The following is a 17,696-nucleotide window of genomic DNA, read 5'->3' as shown; positions in this document are numbered from 1 at the left end:
ACCTCTTCAGGTTGTAAATCATGTTTTTAAAAAGTAACTAAGTAACTAAGTAATTAATTACTTTTGAAAATAAGTAATCAGTAAAGTAACGGGATTACTTTTTTGGGGAAGTAATCAGTAATTAGTTACTGATTATTTTCCTCAAGTAACTTGACCAACACTGTTCATAACACAAATAAAAAGAGGCAAAGCAGATTGGTTAAATCCCTTCTGCTGATGTCTCTCTCCATTGTACTACTACTGTATTTTGTAGAGTTAAAAGACTGGTTTATTGGATAATGATATATTGGTCATATACAGTCCATGCATCCCATAATCCAAGCTGATGTAAAGATTTTATTTATTTTGTTTTTGCTTTTAATGCAAATGCAGCACATTTACTTTTTTTTTAACAAACGTGTTCATATGTTTAAAAAAGCCAGCTCTGTAAGTCATTTTCTTTACGTAATGATCTATTTGAAATTTGACTTCTTTAGCCTATAAAACATAGCAGCCATTATTTAATATTTCATTATTTAGAACTGCAAAAATATATTTCTTTTATTTATCAATTGGGTAGCATTTATTTACCAGGGCAACTGATCTATGAATCAAGAATTTATCAATTGTAGTTAAATCTGGTTCCCAAACTATATATTAGCATCTTCAAATGTCTTGTTTTGCCCAAACTTGATTCATTTACAGTTTACAAAAAGCAAAAAAATATACAAACAGCATTTTTATTTTATTTTAATTAAAGTGCCTTATTAATATCCTTTTTAAAAATTAGATCAATTATGTTGAATTATTCTTTATGTATTTATTTATAATTATTTATTATTTTCAATTTCTGTATTTTATTAAAAATGGGGTATATGTACATATATTGCAAATTCTATTTGAAAAGCTGAAACCAGGTGGTTTTGTTTTTCTACATCATTGACAATTATTTTTCTATTAAAATTGGTCATTCGAAAAAGCCTGGCTTCGTCAGCATGACAGCAGCCTGTTCAACTTGTCAAACGTGCATAAGGTCTGCTGTATGCTTCTTTCCATCCACCTGCCCAGGGTACACCTTGGACAAGTCACCAGTCATTTTCATATTATATTACTGGGCCAGCACTGCCTTGTAATAAGGCTCTAGCATAAAGAGTGGTTCCATAATTGGTCATAGCAGTATCCAAACATTTCTCAGCACTTTATAATTGATGACACATCAATGAGACACACACGAGGATCGTAACAATGGATTTTTCTATTATGGGAATGTCATTTGCAATCTGTGACCAACGTTTTTGTTGTTGAATTTCTCGTCTTTTATTGTAAGAGTCGATAACTCCAGACAACATGTGACCGTTAAAATTATGTGTTTGAGGACAGTGCAGTCTATTGCTTTTCATTGGCCAAGGTGGAGTCGGAACTTGAGCAGGTGGCGCTCACTTACTGGAACAGTAGCTCATCAAGGATCCAATCTTTCTCTCCCTCTCTGTCTCTCTCTTCCCCCCCTCCTCCCCTCCAGCACCGTTGCAATAGCCCCCCCTCCTACACCGCCTGCCCGCGCGGGTGCACGAGTGGCTGCTGCGGCGCCGAATCTCTCGCAGTCGCGCCGGTCGCCAGTGGACGCTGCCCGGCTGGCGGAACATGGCGGCGGCCCCGGAAGAGGAGGTAGACCGCAGACCGATCCGGAGGGTCCGCTCCAAGAGCGACACGCCTTACATCAACGAGGCGAGGATCTCTCTCCACCTGGAGACAGGTAGGGCTGCTCGCCAGAGCCGCGGATCCTCTACGCTTCGTGTCCGGGTGTATTCGTGTCGTCTCCTCCCACGGGGGAGGGATAGTGTAGTGTAGTGAATCTGTTCTCACTGTGAGAGAAACTGCTTCATCGCCCAGTGACAGTTCCCACGCTGCAGCAGCATGACTTTGGGCTTTCATTGTGCAGCCTTCGCGGCACCCACAGTGCTCGGCTTTCACACTGGGTGGCCGGTAACCACACTGTGACTCATGCACCGGGAAATGGGGAGAATTCCCCACCTAAGCATGGGCGATGTACTGTATAGCAGGAGATAACAATTAGCCCTGTAGAAGGATTGATCGCCGCCTCTCCTGCCGGACTCCGCCTCGATTGTCCGCTGCGGTGAGCTGCTGTGCGAACTTGGGCTGCTCGCTTAAAATGCTATTGTTGTTCACGCTTCTGGTGAAGGGTGAAGGAATGGATAGTCCGCCCTGCTGTGCTAAGCGCGGATGCTCAAGCTCAGTTTGTCTGGAGAGAAAACGGGCGAGATAAGTTGTTTCCCTTGTTGCCATGGTCACGATGATAACGCCGCAACGAAAGCTTGATTAGCAGCATGTCGATGCGAGTATACGGGCAGATATGCGCTCCTTCTCTCGACACTTTCTGCCTTGTGCTCCCCCATGAGAGAGGCTTAATGACACATCAGTGCGGAGCTGTCCACTGCCCCTCGGTGCTGAAATGCCACCAATGCCAAATGCAAGGAATGTGCAAGTCTCCACTGATGTTAACCCGCATAACATTTATAATCGGTCGTTTTTTTAAGTATCTCTCTCTCTATATATATATATATACAATGGGATATTGCATGCGGATTGCCTGTGGTCGACCCTCCCCCAGAATTTGCCGATGTGACAAATCCCAGTCACATTGTGTGCCTGGTATAGCCTGGTAGACTAGGCTCTAGATTCAACCCTATATTTTCCATTTTGGAGGAAAGAACTGTGGAAAATTACCCTCCTGCCCAGTTGTTGTTCTGCTTTGCCTGAGTGATCTTATCAAACATGGAGCTCTTAGTAGGAAGCACAGCTTTCATCCAAAGGTGTACAGTAACATCTGGTTTTTGCCTGCAGCACATGTGAGAAATGTATGCCAAGAAGCCAGACTTACATAATAAATCTTAATGAGATCAGGAATTACTCAAAAACTCGCCCTGTAATGTGCCCCCTTTTAGCCTGCTTAGACCTTTATGACTCATGCTGTTCAGACCCACCTACTCATAATCTCTCACAGCTGCCCTCTCTCTGCCCTCAACCATCTTCCTCTCCATTTTGTTTCCTATTAAAAGCAGCACCTCCTCTGAGCCAGATTAACTGACTCTCCAACTTTATAAATAACACTATTTTTCTGTTTTAAATATATCCTGGAGCCTTCTATTGGGCCATGGCTTGAATGTGAAGGAGGAGGGGGGCTGCCATGTCTTGCTAACAGTGCTGCTCCTGGCTGTTAGCTGAAAACAGAGTTGGGCAGGCTGCAGCTGCATGAGACTGGCGTGGCATCATCAAGAATCCAGCGGGCACTGCCAGCTATGTCGGGAGAGCACAATTTTTCTTCACCCGTTCTGCTGGAAAATTCCATATGCTCTTCCCCCTTTTCATTGTCTCTTCCCCCATTACTTTGGTTTAATCTCATTTTCTTTTCCTGTCACCACTGAAACCATCTGCCCACTTACTCATTTGATTCTCCCCCAATTTTACTTCATGTTTTTGTGTTTAGGCTGCTGTGTGTTTTGCATAAATCTAACCCACTCATTTTCTTTGATGTGTGCCTCCATGCACGTGTGACAAATATTCAAGCCAACTTCAGAGTACACACACACGTCTGCGTGTGTGTGTGTGTGTGTGTATGTTTGCTTTCACGTGCATGCCTGTCTGGTCCACATGCGTGTGTGGGAGGCTGTGCTATGTGAGTACCGGGATTAGTAAACAAGAGGTTATCACAGTGGCTGCTGCCAGACAGCTTGCTGTTGTTCTCTGTAGCCTGACCCTCTTCAGCCACATCCATTAAACATCCAGGTTGAGATGCTCATCACTGCAAAACCCATTAATGAGGTCCTGTCCCTTGTAGTACCTAAGGGCATTGTTGATATGGTTTTGTTTGAATCAAAGGCAGTTTTGGGAAAGTATTTTGACCACTTTAAACCACAAAACATGTATTCTGAAGTCTCCCTGAACTTTCTACATCAGTAGCTTTAAAGTTAGAAACAAACAGTTATATGTCATATGAGTGGCATTTTCCACTGACACGGTGTGTTTAGTTTTTCTTTTGCACCACAAAAACTACCTGACCTTTTACTGCGTGAAGCTGTTTAAATAGGCTGGTTCTCAAAAGACACCAAGACAGAAGTGGCTCGGCATCAGCACCCGTGTCTATGGGAAAAGAGATGCCCTTTATCTTTACAGAACAGAGGACAATACATTATGAGAGTAAGTTAGGTATGCTATGAATAGCACAAAATGGAGAAGCTGGGTTCAAGGGGCGTTGCAAAGAAGCTTTCAGAAAACAGTGATTATTGGTTTCCACTGTTTCTTGCATCTGTTCATACATGCAGGTTGATGGCATTTATAGTGACTTGTTGTGAGTAATCTGATTACTCAGTTACCTCTGTTTTATACATTTAGAGAAAGCATTATCTTCCCTTGTTCTGTGCATATTTTCTTAGAATATATGCATTCCATTTTGGTTCATATGTGATAAGATCATTGAACTGATGTATCACTTTAAGGGCTCACGAGTTATAATCTTAACAGCTGTTGTTCCAAACCTTTATATCATTTTTCTGCTCAAACTAAGCTGTGTTTTGTTTCGGTGCTTCCTAACCCTGATCATATTATTTGTGCCCAAGCCTAATCAAACTTCACCACAGCAGGTCATAACACATTCATATGAATTTTCTGATGCAGGTGCTTGAAAAGGATTTTTACAATCTAATGACAAACGGTGTGATTCTGCAAATACTGAAGCTGTGCTAGACTGGAAAACACTTGGAGGTAGTGACAAATCATCTGTTTAGTTGCTTTCTCGGGTAGGGAAACGAAAGCTGTATCAATCTTTGTGGACATAAGAAATCATGGAACTCCAAACCAATTTGGCAGGCAAACAGCTGTGATGAATTATCGCCTTTGGATGTTGTAATGGCTAATGTGTTGGCAAACATTTGTCTTCTTACACTAGCAACCTAAGCACCGAATGGAGCTGTGTTTGTGTCTGCCTGATGAATTTCAATCAAATATTCTCCTTTCTTCTTCTTACACATCTTAAACCGCTAATTGTTTCAATGTCTTTACCAGCTTTAAAGTCGTAATACTAGTCATTCGTAATAAATGAGGTAACCATGGACTGATCTGATCAATTTCAAATTTTAGTTTTTCTTGTGGTTTCCGTTGCCTCGGGCCAGTCGAGATTCTGTTCAGCATCACCTTTCTTCAGCAATTGAAATCCAGGTCAACTCAGTGAGAGCTTAGTATTTCTCACAAAGACCAAGACCAGAGCATTACCATACTGTCTTTCAAGCAGAGAGATGGAGTTCTAATACAGATCTGAATGAACGGCTGAGACAGAGAGGGCTTAAATGCGAGGGGGTGCAGGAGCAGGAAGGATCTGACAAGAGGACAGGCTAGGAGGATGAAGCCTTTCTATTATGGCACCATAAAGACTGGCACGGTGAGAAAGAACCAGAGTTGGCTGTTGTCCATTGAATATAGTAAGAACAGTGCACAAATAAACCACCTCCCCTCTCTCTGAGTAATACCCTTTTGTTGCTCTTATTCTCTCTGCTTCTGTCTCACACACATACATAAACGCTGCTATCTGCATACATTAAAGAGGCCTTGAGAAGCAGACTGCTGAACCTACCTGGGTAGAATACAAAAGCACAGGGAGGAAGTGGAAGAGCTTTAAATGCAGAGGAGTGCTTCCACCGCCTTGCTGCCTTCCACCCAGTGCACAAAACCTTTCACTCTTCCTCTGCTGGCACGTGGTTCGGTCCATTCACCTCAGACAAGCTGGTTATTGTGCCGGGAGCGAAATCTTGAGCCAAAGAAGGCGACGGACACAGATCTAAGTTGTTACTCATGATTCGAGCCCAACATATAGAACTTTTTATTTCGAAATTGATACTCATATCTGTATTTGGTGATTTAAAAAAGTCCAGTACATGAGCCAATATTTTCTTTCTTTCAGACACACAAAACAAACAGATTTCCCTAACATTTATATGGGTAGTTATTTGATAAAAATGCAGCTGTAGCTTGGGATCCAGCAGCTTACAGGACTATAGAAAGAAAGTTAATGATTGATTGTGGAGTACACTGGCATATAAACACTTCACCTGAGCGATGCATAAAGGCAAAATAAAAGGAAAAGCGGTATATGGTTTTGCACCAAAAAGTGTCTTGTGATTATTAGATTGTCACAGTTTTCTTCAGCACAGAAGGCACTGACTTGACTGCAAACACTAACTATTCTCTCAGTGGTAGGGAAACTGTGAAAAGTGTGACTCAAACAAGAAATAGAGACCATTTGTCTTTAGAGTAAAAACTGTTTCATTTGAAACGTGTTGGTTGCAGTGCTGAGGCAAGGTGTTTTCCATTATAATTACATGCAACCACAACAATCTGCTAGTGACCAAAGCAATCACAAGCAAGTGTGATTGATTTCAAATTGATCCAGTTTGTATAAGAAACTACTTTCAGAGTTTAAAAAACACTGTCTGTACACCAGCTGGTTTCTGGGCCTGTGTCACTGAGACATTTAACACACATGCAAGAGTTGTGCATTCAAAGCTTAATCTTGCCCATTAGCATCTGTGGCTACAGACAGTGTTTTTTACACTCTGAAAGTTGTTTCTTATACAAATTATAGCAGTCTTATTGCTGACGGCACTCGTAGCACGCTCATAAAAATAGTTGCATTTTTAGGCAGGACTCACATATGTTGCTTCAGTGAAGATGGTTATGCCTGCAGTTTGGAGGGTATCTTATGCTAGCATAATCATCATTTAAACAACATTCCCAGGGCAAGCTAACAGGGCTTTAGTTAGCAGTTAGCATGAACCAAGTTAGCTGCCTTTTATTAACGTCATTAATGTACAAAAGAGTGATAACTAGCCTCAGTGCTCCACTTGCCCTTCATTTCACTGCCAGACTGGAAAGTAGAGATGGCTCGATCGATCCAACTATCAACAGTTTTGATACCAGTGCTGATATTGGTATTGGATACTAGACACTAGCATGATTGGATCAATGCTTTGATTCAGTTCAGTATGTAGCCCACTGAATTGTGTTAAATTAATTCGTTTTTTTGAAAATTAAAAAAATGTCCTAACATGCACTATGAAAAATGTTTGAACCTTGTTGGGTTGACTGTCAGGTCTATTTTATTTATAGCCTATAGCACATTTAAACAACAGAAGATGACCCAGAGTCTTTAGAGACAGGCACATTTAGATTGCACAATCTTCCAAAAAAAAAAAACAGTTTCAAAATACATGAAAAGGTGTTTTGTTGTGTCAACTAATTATTGTGGAAAGTAAAAAAACAGTGTTTTGGTGATCATTAAAATGAATTTGCAAATTGATGATGATTCATCTCATAAGTCATGACACACTGTTCTCCTCTACCTAAGCTGCCTTTATAAGTTGAACGTATCAACATCAATATTGCTACTAGCAATACGGGCCCTGTATTTACTTAGTATTGGATCATACCAAATATTTACGGTATTGCACAGCTCTGCTGGACAAGTAGCCACCACCCTAATCAGGTAATTTCTGTAATGTGATTTCATTGGCTGACGCCTGGCAGAGGTGAAAGTCATGAAGCCAGAAGTACCACTGCACACATCAGACTGAGCTCGATGTTGACCCTGAGTGTGTTCTCATTTTGCCATGTTGGATTTGTGTGTGTGTGTGTGTCTCCTGTTTATTGGCCTGGCATATTAGTTGGCATTGGAGAATATTTATAGGTAAATGTATCTTTCTTTTTTAATTTTCTGGGAGGAGGCAATGTTTTTTTGTTTTACTTAATTGAAAACAGCAAGGAAAAAAAATTAAATGGGTAAAAAGCATTCACAGAGTTGTATATCTGGTGCAACTCGCTGTGTTTCATAAAAAAGTATAGTACAAAAAAAATAAAAAAATTTCCAATAGCAGTTTAGATTGTCACAAATTTTTTTAGTTTAAAAAAAGCTTCCTTTCTGCCCAGCTTTAGTTTATAGTATGAATTCCAGATGTAGCTTACTTTTTGATGATTGTTGTTGTGGACGATGCTTTCTGACAACCCATACATGCCTTGTCTGAACTTGTTTCATTCATCACCCACATGTCAGTGACGGTGCCAGTGATACCCGTTGCATTGTACCAAAAGAGGAGCTGATATGAAGCAGAAGTAGCTCAAAATATCGTGTAATGTGGCTGCGTTGTGAGCTTATAAAGTAAAGCGTGTACAAAAATGTTTCTCACACTGTTTATATTCTGCAGATGAACCACGGATCACGACAGTTTGTGGGTTACTGCAACCAGTGACATTCAGTGTGGCCTGCAGATTATAATGTGGTGGATGTGGCTTTAATTATAGCCGAGTGCCTTTAGCCTGAGACAGAAATCAGTGCAGCATTTTCAGGCTTTATTTTATTTTCATTATGAAGATATTGTTTGGAAATTGAGTCATAGGGATAAACCCTTGAAGCAGCGTCATTTTACAGGATTTTAAACAACAAAATGACTGGTAGTTTGTGTGTTTCGTTGGAATAAACTGCCTTAAACCTACATTCTTCCCAGCAGCCAAAGAGGGGGTTGAAGAATACACAGGATTGTTAAGAAGTCTGTGGAAAACAGTCCTTCATCTTCCTTGTTTGTGACATCAGAAAACACTTTCATGATGATTTTATGGTCTCAGATATTAGTTTTACGTCTTACTGAATACAACATGATGTTAATTTTGTAAATTTTGCTTCCCATTAGAGGAAAAAAAAAGTCTGTCTCGCTGTGTGATCAATGAGCCGGTAGTTACATCAACATGTCATTTTCGGGAATAAGTTAACATGTTGTCTTCAAAAGTGGTCCAAGGAAGCAACAGTGATGAACCAACAACAGGGTGATGGGCGACCGAGGCTTACTGATGCAGGCGGGGAGTGAAGGCTGGCCTGTGTGGTCTGATTCAACAGTCGAGCTGCTGTAGCTCAGTTTTTAAAAAAACAAAAACAAAAACCCAACGTAATGGTTCTGACAGAAAGCAAACAGTGCATCACACTGCATTTACTTTCTTTACTTAAATTTTGTAATATCCTGTTCCATTTCTTGTAAATGACTGTGACATGTTGTGAATTCATTACTGTGAATTCAGTAATGCCTCAGTGGTTGTCTACCCCGCCTTGTTGTACAGACTGCCTGTGGCTTTCTCTTTGATATTTTTGCCCCCCTGTGGTAGTTTTAAGTGCGGCTCTTTGTGGTTCATCCCTGGGCACTTTAAGGAAAATACACAACCAAATCGCAAAAGGAAACCAGAGCCTCAAGTAGGTGTTTTTTTTCCCCCTGCAAGTATGTTGTCTGTATGGGTGAAGGCCACCTATTAAAACAGATGAGCAGCATACAGGAAGAGAGAGGGGTGACTCATATCCCTGTGATATGCCAAGCCACACATTTACACATTTACAGTGATGTACACACACACACACACACACACACACAAACAACAGCACACACACTCCTCTTTGGGCTCTGCTGTTCTGTCACTTTGTATTAATACACACACAGTGAGTCCAGTCAAAGGGAAGAGGAAGAGAAGGGGTGTGTGTGGAGGCTTTTGAACAGTCAATGGCATCGAGAAAGAAAATGATTAAAAAAAAGTGTAAGAAGATGGAAAATCCATTGAACTTTGTGTTGCCTTTGTACAGGCAGACCGTTCCCAGCGTTTGGTGCTGTGCTAATGCCAGCACATTTCTAGACAGATGGAGAAAGAAAAACCAGCAGAGACCAAATCAGTAGCTTGTGTTGTCACAAGAAAGCCTTTAACTTTTGGAGTTTCCAAATTTAAACCTTGAGTGAAGGGACAAGGTTATAAGAGATCAGATTCTACCTTGTGAGCCAAAATGACAATTTTTCTAACTAATTAAAATGAACAAAGTCACACATCTTCTCCATTCTACCCCATTCTCTTGCCTTCATCAACGTTATATGAAAGGTTGTTTGCAGTTTCTTTACATGCATATTCCATCTATTAACCAAGTGTTTTTACACTGATATACATAAAAAGGGGTGCAAGCAAAAAATCTCTTAGCTTTTAGAAGGCTGAGTCTGATGGTTACATGTGGCAGTTTCCTGCAGCCTGGAAAAAATGTTTTAAACTGTAGACTGTATATAAAGGATGGTTGTAGCCAGTTTGTGTTTGTGACAGTGTGTGTTTTTCTCTTTGATTGCATTGATGTTGGTTTTAGATCCCTGCCAGATCTTTAGAGCCAGAAGTTTCCATATTTGGGAGCAGTGCTAAGTTATCAGTTAATGTTAGAAAACTTGGTAAATGATATCACACAGGCACACATAAATATTAATTAGTGCTAAGTGACAGATGATAGATAGAAGAAGGGGCAGCCTGTATCACAAAGCAAGCCATAATATTAGTTATAATTTTAATTAGTTTAAATGCTTCAAATGGCTCAAATGGTACCAACAAGGTTGAGTGGTCCAGTTCAGAGAACTGAATTAGTGCAGGTGATGACAGCTACGTAAATATAGTTCCCTTTGTTGAACTTTAAAGATTTTCACTCCTAACTTGAAGCCTTGGCAAACTGAACTACTTATTTAGTGCTATGAAGTGAAAATCAGTTCTATAGACCAAAGCAGAAGTAATAAAATAACACAAAAATAATGTACAAATACAACAAAAAATATCAATCAAATCAAGTTATTTAAAAAAAGAAAGAAAGAAAAGTGTTCCCTGTAATTACTCCTCAGTCACACTAGAGTAAAAAATGACCAGCAGCCTCCTTGCATTTATGACAATCTGGCAGTTGCCCATTCGTAGCAGTGAATCTTTTCAAATTCTGCAGCTATTTGCAAGCAATCGCAGCGACCACCTGGATGAATTCAGATTGCAAGCTGTTTGCACAGGTCACCTGGTGGGGAGACAACCTGCCTCTAACTCACACTTAGAGTTACTTTCAGACAGATTGGTAAAGGTTTGCAAATAATTGTCGTCTCATTTATAAATGCAGCCAGATTGCTAACATGTCGCAATCATCTGATCTGCACTGATGAGAACAACTCATCTGTAGGGAACTGGTTGTCTACCAGAACCGGTTCCCAGTAGTTCAATTCCTTGGAATTGTTAGTCTGACTGCTTATCCATTCCGCTTATCAGTTCCCTTTGCACTTGCACCACCATCTGCTGATTTTAGTTTGTGTGCCGGAAGAGGAAAATAGTGGTGCAGCCTACAGTGTGGATATGGATATTACTTTTATTTCTATTACACAAAAGGACAAAAGCACTGTGGTGAAGTGTGTACTGCATCCCGAACAGAAACAACTGCAATGTGCTGCTAAGAGTACATTGGCTCTTTGCAAGCATAAGCACAAAGAGCATGCTAACGTAAAGCTAGCCAAGGACCCACAGTAATGTTAGAACAGAGTGCATGCTGACCCCGGCCCAGCAGCCAGACCCTGAACTTCAATGGGTAACAAACTGATAAGCATTCAGGCTGCAGCCTCTGTTTATATCTATTCGTGTTTCTAAAGTAGAATCACTGTGGCGATCACTTTAGAGTCTCCGTGGGCTGGTTTTCATTTTTGCTTTGTGTATATGTGTGTCCTCGTCATCATAACAACAGAATTTGTGTTGGTGTGTGGGGCTGTGGCCTCATGTTTATATTGTTAACTGATAATTATGAGACAATGTGTTTCAGGTCATTTTACAGAGAAACAAGAGAGTAACATAATCAGCTGTGTGACAAATTACTTCTGCTTCATCTAAGCCAGTGAATAAGGAAGGCACTGCATTATTTTAAAGAAGAGTAGCAAGTAAAGTGTAATGCATTACTTTTTTTGAGCAAGGATCCCAACACTGATCACAACAAACACGGGAAATACCTCCAACATGCACAAACATTTGACCACACAGCATGCAATTCATTTCCATGAGTGTAATGTCTTTGATATGCTGCTTAGTGATGGTGGTGACTCTCAAAGCAGAGCCAATGAGAACCCAATGACAATTGATAAGAAAATCAATAATGAATCAACCTGATAAGTGATAATGGAATCAGAATCACGAATACTCTTCAAGTTCTATCCTTGCTCTTGTGGGATGTGTCTCTTTGCAATCAGGGACTCGACTCATCTGACTGACAACTGGTTACATTCATTTATAAAAGATTGCCAAGCTGTCATTTAGCAGTTAAGTTGTCATTTAGCAGCAACTACTCACTATTTCAGAAGAAGTTTCTGAAATTATCTTCATTTCTGTGTCTGTACACGGACTGGATCTATTGATCACAGACTGATAGCAACCCAATAGCAGACTGACTTCATCTTATTGCTGTTTTATGACAATATGACAATTGTTGCACAAAAGTCACTTTGAAGATGGCAGCCGGCTGTGACTGGTCACATTGACATCTCTAACCACTGTTTTCCCCAGTGTGACAGACAGCATTAGATAGTCTAAGGAGCTTGGAAAGAAAAGCTTCTGGACTTCGCTTTTCTTTCCAAGCTCCATAGACTACGATGACCTGGATGACTGAGAACCTTTACAGACAGACAGCATTAGATACCACTTGATTTTCATAATTTTGGGCAATATATACCTTATAATCAACCTGAACCTGCTACTACTGCACATTCATCCAGTGTATATACTATATATATATATATATATATATATATATATATATATATAATGTTCTTCCTCTACACCCCCCCCCCCCCCCCCCCCCCAATTTTTGCACATGTCGAGGAGCGTGTCAGGCTACATTTCACTGTGTGTTATACTTGTATAACTATGCATGTGACAAATAAAGAACCTTGAACCTTGAATATGAACTTGACAGTGTCAAATCTAATTCTCAGATCATTCAATTGGAGTTTTTTTTTTTTTTGTATTGAAGCTGATTAGGGTATCTGCAGAACCTAGAAATTTGTAGAAACACTGAACTGTTTATCATTTATTCACTGACTCATCTCAATTTCATATTTATTGACACACCGCAAAAACATCTGTGGCTGCAGCCACTTTAGCTTAAAAGTATTTTATCTCATAAGGGCAAAGTGTCAAATTCAGCAAAAAACACAAGTTAATTAAAATACACTGAATATTATTTTTATTGGTTAAACCATCCATCCATAAATTTTCTGCCACTTATCTGGGTCACTGTAAGCCATTATGTCCCTAATAGCTTTCTATCATTCTTCCATTCATTTACCCATAAAAAATGCATTAAATTGCATTGTATTAACATTTTGTTTAACATTGCCTGGCCAAATGTCGTATCACAGTGTTTTGTTCTGTTGAGTGCTTGCTAATAATTTTGTCAATGTTGTATGGTTTACCCTCTGGAAACTATCTTTGCTCCACCTGACTCACCTGAGGAGCGGCGTTGTGAACCTGTGGAAAGCAGTGAACTGACCAGTGTTCCTGCTGCGCACCTAATTATCTACAAAGCACTATGCATTAAGCCTCCCCATCCCCTCAGCTTGGAACGCTTATAAAAAAGTTCTGTCACCCACAAATAACCAGAGTTTTTTGTCTGTCACCCTCACACTTGACAAGGCGATACCTCTGCTGCGCCGCATCCAGCAGACGTCTTAATCAGAGTGGGTGGACAGATGAACTACCTGGAAAGTGGATGTGAATAGATGGAGACTAAATGACAAAGAAAGTCTATTTTTGACTATGAAATGGAGGCCTCCACCTTACTGTTTCCGTGGCAGAACAGCACATGAATTTTGCATACTAAATTTCTGTCAGGATCAAATAGCCTCAGTTCGAGGCCCAAATTAGCGGCAGAAGCACCATGGAAGGCCAGAGGATGATAAATACTTTTTTGCCTGATAGAGACAAGAAGCCCAGATGGGATAAGAAGGTGATATCTTGGCTCATCAGGACTAGACAGTGAGGTCAGTAGAGAGAAGGGAAGGTTATTAGTTTTCCAGTATGTCATAAATCATAAAGGCTGTATAGAGCACAACTGACTCATTCGGGGTTGGTTCTCCTAGTACTAAAAGTGCTTGAGATGTTTCGGTTCTTAAGCGGTAGCATCAGGGAGGCATCTAATCATCCTAAATTCACAGTGTATCTTGGGAATGGGCCCAAATATTGAGCCAGTAAAGACGAGATAAAGAACTGTTTTCAGTGACCTGAAGAGCAAGAGATCCTGCAGTAAATGTCATTGCTGTCCCAATGAGTCTGGGAATACCTGAAGACACCGAAACATCCCACATGTCATCATCTATACACAGTCAAACTCAAATACACAGTGGGCCAAAATTCAAATCTGGAACAAAGTCGTGGGCTAACATTAATATTTATTGAAATATATTTATTGCTCCAGATATAAGAATGAATTTTTTCTTATGGACTCAAACACGTTTTGCTGAAAAACTGAATATGGAACAAGCAAAGCTTAATACTAAACGATATATATGTTAGCTGTATAATACCAGTAGGCCAGCTCTAATAGTCATTTGGTATGGCTTCGCAGGCCAAATGTAATTAGGCTGCGGGCCAAATTTGGCCCGCGGGCCAGAGTTTGACACCTATGAATACTGTTGTAACCCTGGTTTTTAGTAGCATTTTGAGTATTTTCCTTTTTCATGTGCTTTCTATGAGTTTACATCCTACTTTCTTTTTAATGTGAGCTTTTTCGCCCTTTTTACTTTTTTTCCTCTCTCATTATTGTCATGTCCATGCCTTGCGGTTGCTGTCAAAGGTGTGTGTATTTAGTCCTGACCCGTTGATTGAACAGGATTGATCCATTCTTTCATGCTGTTTTCACTCAACTCTTTGCGTGAAAGAATTGTTGTAAGCAATTCTTTGCTTACAACATCAGACTCATCAGATCAGGCAACAATCTTATGTTGTACAGAGCCTTTTGGTGTATAGCCTCAGAGTCCACTTCTTAGCTGACAAGGGAAGACGTGGTCTTCTGCCGCTGTAGTCCATCTGTTACAAGGTTTGATGTACTGTGTATTCAGAGGTGCTCTTCTGCATACGTTGTTGTAATGAGCTTTAGGCAGTTCTCCAGACAGCTTAAGACTTTATAAACTGATCATTTTAATAAATGTAATAACCTGATAATTAACCCAGTATGCAAGGCTTTTGATGTGGGAGGACACCTGAGCAGATACACAGAGACAAAGCTCCAAACCGAAAAGGCTTGGCAAGGTTCAAACTCATGAACACTGAAATTAGGCATGCTTAGTGTCATAAGTATGAAAGCTATATGATATAAAAGATATGTTTTGTGGAATTTTGGTGAAGTGAACTCTGAATACTTGACTTGTTAGTTAACAGCAGTAGTTTAAAAGTGTGACCCATGAGCAGCAGGCCAGCAGCAAAAGTGCTGCTATTGATCTTTGCATTGCTGTTTGGCAGTTAGTACAGAGACCCAGACACATGACCTCTGGACATCTGATCAATAATCTTTTTTTTCCAGTGGATGATCTTTCTATTTAGCAAAAAAAAAATGAACAGGCAAGGACACTTAAACAAATGGTTTTCATGAATATTTTAATGGATTTCGCATCTCTGAGGCTTTGAACAACCAATGTTGGATCTAAAGATAAACACAAAGGTAGAAACAAACCATAGTCAAAAGTATGACTTGCGCATGGAAAAATCCAGAGCCACAGCGGCACCAATAGTGAAGCTCAGTAATTCTTTGATTTATTTTTACACCCTTCTAGTGTTTGACAAGCTAGTTACCAAGCTTCAGAGTCTGAGTGTGCTGGAATCTCATTAGAGTTGTCAGGCAAACTCAGCACCAAGGAGATGTGAATCACAGCTCAGGCAGGTCAAGGTGAGACTGATTCAATAAATGCACATGTGGATCTCCATCACAGCACAAAGGCACAGAGATGAGGAAGCTTCTATCCTGGATATGGTCTGTTTTGTGCTCCTGTAGTCCTGACTGATGGCTTTATACTGAGCTGAAGAGTGGGGATTCTGGCAGCTCATGAGTAATAATGCTTAGACTGCTACCATCATAAAATAGATGCTGTTGGGCATGCTGATTTACAGTAAGACAGATGTAAAGAGCTCAGCGCCACACTGATGGCCAATGATGTGACAGCTGTGAAGGCCACAGGCTGCCTCCTGTGATGTGACACCTGTGGTCAAAGTATGTGCTGCTTGTACCACCTCTCATGTACAGCATGTGTGTGAATTCACACAAACACGTACAGGGTGTGGTGGTATGTTTGTGAGCGTTTCCTATAACTGAAAACACTCTAGATTCTTGTGACTCGTCAGAGACATTGAGACATGAAGTCTGTTGCTGTCTACAGCGCAGTAAGCTGTAACCTGATAAACCCCCGTGCCCTCCGCGAGCCCCTTTCTGAGACCTCAAACTAAATTACTGTCCACCCACCCCTTAATCCCTGCTGCAGTTCTGTTACTTGTGTTTCTTTTTTATGCGGTTCAGGGAATTTACATTCTGACAAACAAGGCAGAGTATGGAATGAAACGAGATAAAGGGGTAGGGTTGTGGAGGGAAAAGACATTGCAGGCATAATAATAATAATAATAATAAAAAATATTGTATCTAATTAGATGGCTCTGTAAGCATTTTTATTTGGGGATAAGCTGGATGATTAAAGTACTAATGTGCATGTTTTTCCATTTTTCAGGATGCAGATAAACAAAGTTACCCCACACTGCAGGGAGCGTAATTCCACCTCATTTGGAGAGATTAATAATTCTAATAGCCATTTTATAACAGACTATGTTATGAGATAAATAAGGACATGTCTCATGTGTCTTTAAGTCAATTTTCTTTGGTGAAAGAAAAAAAGTTATTTCCAAAAGGTGTATGTTTTCATTTTCTGGTCAACCAGGCTGTTCCAATGATTAGTTACTAACCGATGAAAACTATGAAAATGGATGGATCAGTGGATGGGTGATGGATCTATGGCACTCATAGAAACGGCTACTAGGCTATATGTGTTTCCTGCTGTAGCTTCAACATTGACACCAATAACACTAGGAGGAAAAAATAAAATTATTTCTAAACCAACTGGAGAAAAATTGTTGGGAGATATATTGCCTCCTACTAGGAGACCTGAGCAATCGCCTTGAGACTTAAAGTGGTCGCTCAGAAGCTAAGGTTGCTGTATGGCAGGCCATCTAATTGGTCACCAACAGTAAACACATTCAGTGCAATCACCCAGAAAACACATGTTCTTAGTTCAAAGAGGCTATTCTTATTCAAATGTGACTGAGGCTTTAGCAGCAACTAAATGCAGCATTCAGACTGGACATCATTCTGTTCTAAGCAGATCTTGTATTTTATTTTTGCCTTCTCAATAATCATGTAGCATCACACTGCAATCACATGAAATCAGCTGATCTTAGTTCCAGCCTATATCAGTTAATGATCCGGTTGATATTTGTCTGTGAATCCAATTGGCTTGCTAAAATAACGTGTACTGTTTAAAATGGTTGCTGCACCCTGCAGGCTGCTTTGCAACCCACTTCCCTCCCAGCTCCCCATTTTTTAATCCTGTTACTGACTTAATCACTGTCGTGCCTGTTGTCAATAATGTGCGCTCTTTGGGGTGCCGGGGTCTTACTGCTTCTCTCCCCACCTCTGGTTTTAAATAAATTTTCATGGGATGATGGCACCATCATCCCATGAAAATATAAAATCAGTACAGATGAGAATGATAGTTGTAGTTTCATATAAGTAGTTCTGATTAACTTACTCCAAACTTTTTGAAACC

General features: G+C 40.3%; 1 protein-coding gene across 1 annotated transcript in view; it reads left to right on the top strand.

Moving 5' to 3' along the window:
- The first annotated feature begins 1,525 nt into the window (after positions 1-1,525).
- The window catches only part of phactr1 (phosphatase and actin regulator 1), a 47,027-nt gene continuing 30,856 nt past the window's right edge, over positions 1,526-17,696 (top strand). Inside the window, exon 1 of the mRNA XM_086270267.1 lies at positions 1,526-1,732. Coding sequence (XP_086126393.1) covers positions 1,621-1,732 — 112 coding nt within the window. The 5' untranslated portion in view covers positions 1,526-1,620. The remainder of the gene's footprint in view (positions 1,733-17,696) is intronic.

This window comes from Aulonocara sp. 'chitande type north' Nkhata Bay, linkage group LG17 (assembly GCF_057382095.1).
Source record: "Aulonocara sp. 'chitande type north' Nkhata Bay isolate Kocher_YH1m ecotype deep benthic linkage group LG17, A_spYH_male_GT1.1, whole genome shotgun sequence".
NCBI lineage: Eukaryota > Metazoa > Chordata > Actinopteri > Cichliformes > Cichlidae > Aulonocara > Aulonocara sp. 'chitande type north' Nkhata Bay.
The sequence above is the reverse complement of the archived record's forward strand: the minus strand, read 5'-3'. Positions and strand labels throughout refer to the sequence as shown.